General features: G+C 34.8%; 1 protein-coding gene across 1 annotated transcript; it reads right to left on the bottom strand.

Moving 5' to 3' along the window:
- Positions 1-22: 22 nt before the first annotated feature.
- ncam3 (neural cell adhesion molecule 3) lies at positions 23-8,561 on the bottom strand. Its single transcript, XM_027169881.2, has 17 exons — positions 8,406-8,561; positions 7,811-7,897; positions 7,077-7,262; positions 6,738-6,875; positions 6,036-6,179; positions 5,810-5,927; positions 5,503-5,657; positions 4,828-4,961; positions 4,342-4,474; positions 3,883-4,050; positions 3,627-3,746; positions 3,119-3,121; positions 2,744-2,871; positions 2,290-2,452; positions 1,840-2,035; positions 979-1,098; positions 23-575 (listed from the first exon to the last, which is right to left on the bottom strand). Exons 1-17 carry the CDS (start codon positions 8,467-8,469, stop codon positions 530-532), a joined length of 2,103 nt encoding a protein of 700 aa, XP_027025682.2. The 5' UTR covers positions 8,470-8,561; the 3' UTR covers positions 23-529.
- Between the last annotated feature and the right edge of the window lie 1,303 nt (positions 8,562-9,864).

The following is a 9,864-nucleotide window of genomic DNA, read 5'->3' as shown; positions in this document are numbered from 1 at the left end:
AATAAATAACCCACACTGTGTGCAATTTTTAAAAACATATATTACAGTAAAATGACAAAATGTATTTACAAAAATATACAGCACTGCTTACAATCTATATGATACACATTTGCATGTACATGCACAGTATGCTAAGCTTTAGGCAATATAATTCATGCAGAAAAGAATAAACAATTATCATAACCATAATAATACATTAATGCGAAAATATATCAAATAAATTAGCAATAATAATAATAATAATGCAGTGTCTGTTCATTTGTGTCAAATAAAATCCTCCCATAATGATTGCTTCAGACATTACAGCATGTTGAAATATTATGACCCTCATGGCACAGATTAGCATAGAAAATCTGTTATTATACTCTTATTTCTGTACACTTTTAGCTGCTCTCATTTATCTACAAAATGATTGTATTTATCAAAAGCTACATTTCCATTCTTTACCCTGTTAATGTCAGTATCAATGCAATCACATACTATTAAATGCAACTGAAGCCTTTCTTTCTTGTTTGGTGTCAAAAACATTTTACAATCGTGCTTCATTGACTGAGTCAGCATTGGCTGGTTTTTTCCTAAAGAAAGAGAAAACAAATAGCATTTCATTATCCGTGTCTTGTTTTGTATTGTTTTATCGTCGCTAATTTATATAGTTAACATTTTAGCAGTCCTGTCAAAATATACCATAAAATCCATTCTTAGTTAGCTACCAATTTCTGCAGCTAATATATGATCATTTTAGAATGTTTATTTACACCAAAAATAAGAAAGTCTGATCAATCTGACTAAAATGACAATAATAATATTAACTGAATGAACCATTTAATGGCAGTCAATTGTTTAAAATAGTATAGAATATATATATAATATATATACACAACCCTGACATCCTGTGTAACTGTACAGTATGTCGCTTATGTGGACTGTTATATCGGTATATAACGTATATGGACCCATATAACATATATAGACACCTACTCAAATTTGGTCAGAGGCGCTTTGTCACAAGTGACGTCCGGCTGCACTCCGTTTTCCGTTTTGTTTTGTGGCTGTAGTTTTGGAATGCTACCTCTCGGTTTCTCAAGCCCGTTCATGTTTCTGCATAAACCAGCAAAAACAGACATGGTAGGATCATTCACATTAATGACTTTTTATGAGCAAATGAACATTTATAGAATGTGAATATCAGACAGAGTAGCATAAGCTAACAAATGAATGGACATTGAGACTCATTTATCAATCTTGGATTTAAAAAGGTTCTGTGTAAATATCTCTGTTAGCCAAACCAAACTAAACTGTTTTCTTTGGACTCTAGTGCAAAGCCAATCAGCTCTAGATTGCCAAGCATGTTCCCATGTTTACATTTAGTGATGCCCGCAAAATGCCATAAAATATCTCATGGTGATGAAAATGACAGAATGAGAATTTATAACAAATTAAAATTTAAATGATTAATTTAGCTCTAAATGTATTCATTTAGCTCTCTTCGGCTTCATTTATGCCTTTGTTTTGGATTGCATTAATATGAATTAAGTCAGAAATATGAAACAGCTTTGCTTAAGAATTTTCATTAATAAAAAGTCTAGTAAATTGAACAAGTATAATGTATATAAAAATGCAGTAACTCTGGACTAATTATATATGATTTAAGGCCCATCAGTCAAGGTTTTCATGAACAGGACAATTCTTCTTTGTCCCTGCGTACAAATTAGGATGAAATGTATTTATGTCCAGTTTAATAAATGAGGTCTCTAATGCGTATAAATATAATATAAAGAAGAAATATACTGTATCCATGCTGAATTTAAAAAGAATGAAAGAAAATAAAAAGTCACTTACACAGCAACGTTGTTAAACACACCCTCCTCCATACTTTTAGTTTCAGACATGTTGGGACCAAACAGTTTTTGGGCCACGAAGTTGATCATGCCACAGTGATTTTTATAGCAACACAAAGCATCAACCCCAAACAGCATCAACAGGAAGATGACCAACACTATGGCCACTACACCACCTTTACCCAGGCTGTGCGGAGCTGTAAGAGAGTTGGTAAAAACATAAGAGTATATAGAATACAAATATCATCATCATCATCATCATCATCATCATCATCATCATCATCATCATCATCATGTAATGAATCCAAAAAACATACTGAAGCATTCAAACCCTACATTCACACCTGCAGTCACATGTCAAGACTATTTTCACTGAGAATAAAACACAAAAATGCTGCAGATGTGAATGCAGGGTAAGATTTCAGCGCTTATCAATGGGGACAGTATTTACCTTGTTGGATGGTGAAATAGACTTTTTCTGCTTTGGAGAAGCCATTAACGTTAACAGCAAAGATTTCAGCCTCGTAGTCAGTGTCATACTCAAGATTCTGGAGGTGAATGCTAGTGGAGTTTGCATCTGTTGCCTTTTCTCTCCAGGGCTCACCTTCCTTCCTCTGTTGATATAAATATAAGGACTTCTGTTAATGGGAAATATTACACTTACAGCATTTTACATACACCTGAGCAATTGAGAGTTAAGGGCCATGCAGTGGCAACTCGGTGCACCTGGGATTCAAACCAATGAGCTTCTGACCAGTAGTCCAACACCTTAACCACTGAGCTACCATATCCCAATGTATCTACGATATATATATATATATCACACTTGGGAATTCTTCCAAAAGTATTCATTATTACCTGTAAAGCACTGATTTAATTCTTTTCTCATTCAGTTACATACTAACCATTCGGTAGCGCACAACATAAGATGTAATAGGAGAGCCTCCATTGCTGAGCTGCTTTAATGGAACTGAATAGGTGTTTTTCTCTATTTGGCCCTCGTCTGCCAACACTACAGGTACGTCTGGTTCCCCTACACAGAGACAAGTAGAAAGTCAACAGAGTCAAAAAACCAATACTTGAACTAATTTACATTCATGACTAAAACTAACATTATTTATTTTAGTTATTTGTTTTTAACTAACTGAAAAAACGTTGGCAAACAATGCTAGCCTCGACTGAAACCTAAATATTCCACATGTCTGTCTATTTTATTTGGGAAAATACATTATGCATAAACTGTGCATACACGAATACACAATATTTTACCACTGACTCACCCTCTATAATAACAGCAGCAAAGCGATGGTGATGACATCATCGGACACAGGTCACAATGGCACGGTGCAAGTTAATCAGATGGAAAAGAAACACAAGAGAAATGAGCAATGCAAAATGGATTTGTAAAAATTGTATTAAACATGACATGACTTTTTTGATTGAAATTCAGAAGTAAAAGATTGCACTTTGTATTAGAGGAAATTTCCTCTCATACAAACTAAAACGGAATTTGTTTCAAGTTATTAAGTTACTCTGGATTCTAGAAATAGAAAAAGTATGGCTTCATATTTCTAAAATAAAAAAGTTTAGTACATCTATAAGTTCCTGAGTTGTCACTCTGGGGGCAATCGTAAAAGTAAAAGAGTGTTTTTGTTTCATAAGCTAACAATCCTTAACTCTAATATAGAACCTCTTGAAGGACTATTCTAAGAGTACACTAATAATCCCAGGTTAAACAGCTAAGCCAAAATGAGAAGAGAACGTTTAGGGAGAGTTTTTGGTACTCACCTTTGGCCAGGGTGCGAATCTTCCCTTCATTAGAAAATCCTCCAAGAAAATGCTTGTTTTTAGCAGCAAAGCGGACAAAATATTCAGTGTACGGCTCCAGGGATGTGACCTCCATTGGACCTTTTTAAAAACATTAGCAAAAATTCTCATTTTTTTCAGACCTCAGATACACAAGTGTCTTCACATGAATTATTTAATTAATTAAATAATCGATTAATGGGATTATTATTTTGACAATGAATTTTTTTTTTTTTACCAGAATATGGGATTGTAATCTCATTCCAATATTCCTGTGATTTGTTTTTCCACTGGATGATGTACTGAGTAATGGGAGAACCTCCGTCCAGGACAGGTTTCTGTAGCGTGATGCGGAACGCAGAGGGTCCAGGAGAGAGTGTAAACGAAGTTGGTTCTCCTGGAGAGGCTAAAAGTAAAGAATAAAAAGACGCTGAGAAATTTTATAAATAAAAGAAAAAAATGTGAAATTTAGGAAGTGAGAAAGCAGAAAATCTTACACTTAGAGAATACTGAGTAAAGAAGGCTACAAACATACTTGATATCTAAAACACTCAAAATAATTTCAACCTTTAACATATTACTTAAAATGATCACTTGTTTATGTAGAACCATGATGAATAGGCACCAGCCAACATATTCCTGGGAAAAATAAATGTTATTATATGTGAAAAGACAAAATTATTTTGCTAGCTCTTACTCATTAACATGAAGTTCTGTGTGTTGCTTCCTGCCTCGTTGGTGACTTTGCAGGAATAAACTCCACCATCAGAAATCACCACATTCTCAATCTGAAGCTGCGATTCCACGGCTCTCACTCGACCGGTAGACGACTTTATTATAAACACATACACAGGAAAAAGAATGAGGAACAAGAAATATTGTGAACTGTGCTTAAAGCTACAATTCTGCAAATATATCAGAGATATATTGGACGGGATATTAGAGCTGAAATAAAATTAAAAAAAACGTATTATGGCCAGCGGGGGTGCTATTGCATTTGTTTCCACCCGACTTACACCATTTGATTAGAACATAATTTCTTAGTCTAATTTGGATGTGAAAAATGAAAGATTTTATTGATGATGGGAGGAGCTAGCTCTGTTATACTAGCCATAGCTGCATCCTCTTCTAGAATTATAGTAAAATACGATGACTTATGAGCTAATAATCGAAAGCTTATTACCATGCCACCTTTCCTGCTCCTGTTCAGCCACTGTATGGTTGGTTTCGGATGTCCACTGGCATTGCAGAAGACAGAAACTGAGTCTCCAGGCTTCACGACCATCTCACTCTTGCTCAGGTGTACTGATGGAATTTCTGTAGACAGCAACCAGTTAACGAAATGTATAGAAAAAACCAACATATTTGTTTACATTGGTAGTGAAGAGCTTTGCATTAAAGCCGAAGAATGAGGAGAACATTCAAACACCACAGAAGCACACACACACACACAGGGCAGTGGCAGAAATCATACCTTCATTCCTGGATATGTGAGACAAAAATTCCTACCACTAACCCACCATGCACCCCACTTTAAAGATGATTTATTCGACTAAAATAATTCTATAAAAGTGAACACAATTTAAGCTGGTTATTTGTTTATTCGTTAATTAGTTTACAGAATCAGGTTTGGGCTTCTTAATTCCAGTAAACTGAAATTGAAACCTTTTTTTGAGGATGTGTGAGATAATCGGTGTCCACATACTTTTGCCTATATAGTGTATCTGTATAGTGCATGTGAATATTGCGGTAAACATCAGCGATTACTTCAAATTACTGAAAATCGTACATATAAAAATAAATGACAAATTGTAAAGAAATGTTCAGATAGTAATATGTTCAGGGCGCATCTTCTCACCTGAAACATCTAGGGTGAATGTTGCACTGTCGTTTCCAATTTTATTGGCTCCGGTACAAACGTATTTTCCTGAGTCCTCTCTGGCCACACCTGGAATGGTGAGTTTACTCTTGTCTGAGTTGTATATGTAGCGAGAGGAATCTGATGTGTCAGGTCTAAGAGGAAAAGAGATGGATAATAAAAATATAACAACACTGTTGCATTTTAGCTTTATTTGATGGACCGAGATAAAAAAATAAGATAAGATTTCCGTTCTGCCCGCCGAATACAACGCTAGTATACTGGTTAAAAGGATTAATGTACTTACGTCTCCCAGGTAATATTTGGATGAGGTGCTCCCGTAACCAAACAAGTTAAACTGACACTTCTCTTTGGCCCAGCCACAACCTTCGTGTTCTCACCACGAACGATGACAGTTGGTGGAACTAAAAGAACCAAGAAGAGTCTTTCTACATTAATCATCTTTCAGTTTCCTAAGCTAAATCAGCATTTAACTCATTGAATTCTCAACTGTACACTATCTCATTCCCTACCATTTACAACAACAGAGATGTTCAGAGTCCGGAATATGGGCCGCCTTTTGATTTTTCCCTCGCAGACATAGGTGCCATGATTTTCCCTCTGAATGTTCGTAATCTGCAACGTCCCGTCTGGTAGCACGTTGAGATTATTTGTTTCTGTGGAACAGATAGCAATTAGAAATGAACACTGATCTGGTTCTTATAACAGCAGTATTACATCATAACACTAGCACTTGAAATAGGGTTCATTCAAGAAGCTTATCTCTTATCGCTTTATCTTACAGAAACAAACTTGGACAAATTTGTAGGTCCCTGGTCAGCAAAAGCTTCAAGAACATGTCATGGGTTTTAAAATACAAAAAAAAAAAGAAAAAAAAATCAGTGTTGTTGTTTATTAAACTCAGAAATCTTAACAGTTCAGGTCTTTTTTGTTGAGCATAATTATGTATTACCCTTAAAGTTAATTCATATATAAAGTATTAATACAGTAAATGTTTTCTTAAACAAAAAAGAACAGCTTGTATGTAAATATTTCAGAATATATGCCTAGGCATTTTAATTGGAGGACAAAAAGGGTGATAAAATGACTAGAATCCTAACTGTTATTTATAATAATATAATTCTAACTAAGATGAAGATCAATTTTACAACACATTTATAATATAATTTAAGACAATGCAACAACACATCAAAAGCCTTTACTGAAGATCCTACCGTTATTTATTACACGGATATCGTTCCAATACCAGTTGTTCTCCACTTCAGGCTTCCCAGTGACCAGGCATGGAACATACGCTGTATCGTTGACCAAAAACTCATGGTATGTCTTAGTTAAACCAAAGGATGGACCCTCTAACAAGAAGAGAGGACAAAAAGTACAGAATTCATGTAAATACACAACAAATGTACTGAATTGTCATTTCATTCCAAAGTCCTATTTTGTTATAAAGGCCCTGGGACATTATCAGACATTGCAACTCAATTTGATTTGTACATTGTCATATACATGTACATGTATATATTGGTAAGTTTTAAAAAGATAAGATGTTTTACCATAGACATATATGCTGATGATTTGCTCGTGTTCTTCACCATCAAAATCGCCAAGGCACGTGTAGTTTCCGCTATCTGATAACTTGACATGCTTCAAAGTCAGTTTACTTTTTTCTTCTTCATTATCTATGTTGTCCTCGAGATCTTCTCCATCCTTCAGCCATTTGAATGTTGCAACTTTATTAGCTGTAGATGAAATGGATTACATATTGTTCATTTTCTCCAAAGATCATTTTACTGATTTAGAATTTTTCTTGATGCATTTCTTTCCCTAAAGCTTTTCTTTCTTTTCACAGTAAATATTTGCTGACACTTGATACTAAACAAAACATCTCTAAAAACTGTAAAGAACCAGCATATGAACTGACTATAAACAACATATCAACAGTTTATGGTAGTTAGTGTTCTATTATCTACGCTCTATATTATAATAAACCATAATATAAACAATGAACATGTCCCTTTTTTTCTTTCTTCTTCAATTTGGATGATTTAATGCATCACCAACAGACTATTAACTTCTCCCTTTTGAGACCACATATTTAGATGGATGGTCATGTTTACAATTTTGATGTTTAGGAGATGATCTAAAGTCTAGGAATCGGTCCCCAAAATGTGTCAATTTGCAAAAAAATAAACATAATTTGACATATTTTTGATTAATACACTGGCACATTCATGACAGCTTGACAGTCCAATGACAGGCTTCTCAATAGTTTATCTCATACACTAACCTCTGCAAAGCAACAACACTGTGCTTCCCAACAAAACGTCATTGCTCTTGGTGAGGAGTTCCACTCTGGGCTCTTCTGTTGTAGCATCTATAATAGTAAAAGGAGTCAATGGCTATTTGTAGTAGAGGATTTCCTTTCCGGGCCACAATTTCTTCCTGTATAGTGAAACTCATAAGCCCAGGACGTTAATTATTCAATTCTATGTCTACGTTCGGTATGTCTGTGTTTTTTTTTAATTATTATAAGAATACAATATTGTAATTATTAGTTATGAGCCAAACTATATTGTTTTCTTGTATTCTTCTTCTTCTTCTTCTTCTTCTTCTTCTTATTATTATTATTATTATTATTATAATAATAATTATTATTATTATTATAACATATATCATATTATCATAACCCAGACATAATAATAATAATAATAATAATAATAATAATAATAATAATAATAATAATAATAATAATAATAATAATTTCACTGATAGTGTTTGCAATCTTTGAGAAAATTATATTGTTATATATGTTATTTTTCAGTTATAATCTTCTTATAAATATTTTTAAAAAATAATTTAACTGTGAAATGTAAAGTTTTTACCTGTCAGTGTGGACAAAATGCAGATAAAGCCGAAGAGTGTGAGTGTGACCGCGGACATGTCCATGGTTCTCTACAGCTGGTGAACCTGATGCGTAAAAGGTTGCTCCAAAATCCATAAACCTCTTCCATATCCTACTCTTTTTATACTCTGTGACGAGGCTGAAGACGGAGACACACCGGAAAATCGCTATCTCTAAAAATCTTCGCCGACCTTTCCACGTCCTGATGCTTTACTGAAATTCTCCACTGACGCGGAGGATGACAAAAAAAAAAAAACGCGCCCTACCCTGACAGGCGCCGGAGCTGCTGCGCCTCTCCACACTGAGTGCGCCGGATGGCACGAGGACAGCGTTCTCCTGAGACCTCATGATGAAGGAATGTATTGCATCATGGTGCGTTTTTTTTAACAAAGACATGAAAACGCAGAACATAAAAGACTTTCTCAGCAAAATAAGTGCAAATATTTTTTGGAGTAGTTTGTATTGAGCTCATTAGAGCATAAGATTACAGTATGTGTCCTGATTTAGATGCTCTGATTCATTAACACCTTGAAATGTTCATATTCTGTTGGCAAATTATGCATTTTGCTTCTTTCTAGATATTCAAATGTGAAATATCTGACATCTTTTATATCCAAACGTTACAAATTATACATTATATTATTAAAATATTACAATAGATGGAATAGTTGTTATTAATAATTTAATACTCACATAATTTAATAATCATATCTTTGTTTTGTTGTAATTCTAACAACCGGAATATTAGGAAACACCTGATCAGATGACTGTTTGCTGTGAAGATGCCTACATTTAAAAGTTTGTGGACTCCTGACTGTAACAGCCGTATGAGGTTCTTCCTCCAACTTTTGCCAGATAGTTGGAAGTGCATAACTGTATAGAATGTCATTGTATAAAGAGGCATTATAAGTTACGTACTCTGGAGCTCAGAGACCCCAACCTGTTCTAGCATGACAGTGAACCTGGGAACAAAGTAATCTGCATGAAATATGGTTTGCCATATTTGAATAAAAAAAACATGAGAGTTCCTGAGAAGAACCCACTGAACACCTTTTGGATGAACCGATACATTGATTGCACCCCAGGCCTCCTCACCTCCTCACCCTTAGTGCCTGAACTCACTAAAGTTCTTGAGGCTGAATGATCACAAATCCCCACCACCACAAACTCCAGAATAGAGTGGAAAGTCCCATGAGAAGAGCATTATAACAGCAACTAAATATAAAGGCAGCTAAATCTGGCATGTTCAAAAGCATACTGTATATCTGTGTGATGGTCAGGGGTTCATATACTTTTAAATGTTATGTAAGAGCTGAGGGTTTGATTCCGATGATGCATTACTGTCTGTGTGGAGTTTTGCACGTTCACCCCATGTCTGTGTCTGTTTCCTCTCGGTTCTCCGATTTCCTCACCTCCCAAAAAAGCATACTAAGAGGTGG

Source organism: Tachysurus fulvidraco, chromosome 25, assembly GCF_022655615.1.
Source record: "Tachysurus fulvidraco isolate hzauxx_2018 chromosome 25, HZAU_PFXX_2.0, whole genome shotgun sequence".
NCBI lineage: Eukaryota > Metazoa > Chordata > Actinopteri > Siluriformes > Bagridae > Tachysurus > Tachysurus fulvidraco.
This window is presented reverse-complemented; position numbering and strand designations above follow the sequence as displayed.

Excerpts from the sequence above, each read along its gene's own strand:
- ncam3 (XM_027169881.2), bottom strand. The coding sequence starts at position 8,469 with ATGGACATGTCCGCGGTCACACTCACACTCTTCGGCTTTATCTGCATT. Across the intron at positions 5,928-6,035 it reads CATCTCTGTTGTTGTAAATG|TTCCACCAACTGTCATCGTT; the intron begins GTAGGGAATGAG and ends TGGTTCTTTTAG. Across the intron at positions 4,051-4,341 it reads ACAGAACTTCATGTTAATGA|CCTCTCCAGGAGAACCAACT; the intron begins GTAAGAGCTAGC and ends CTTTACTTTTAG.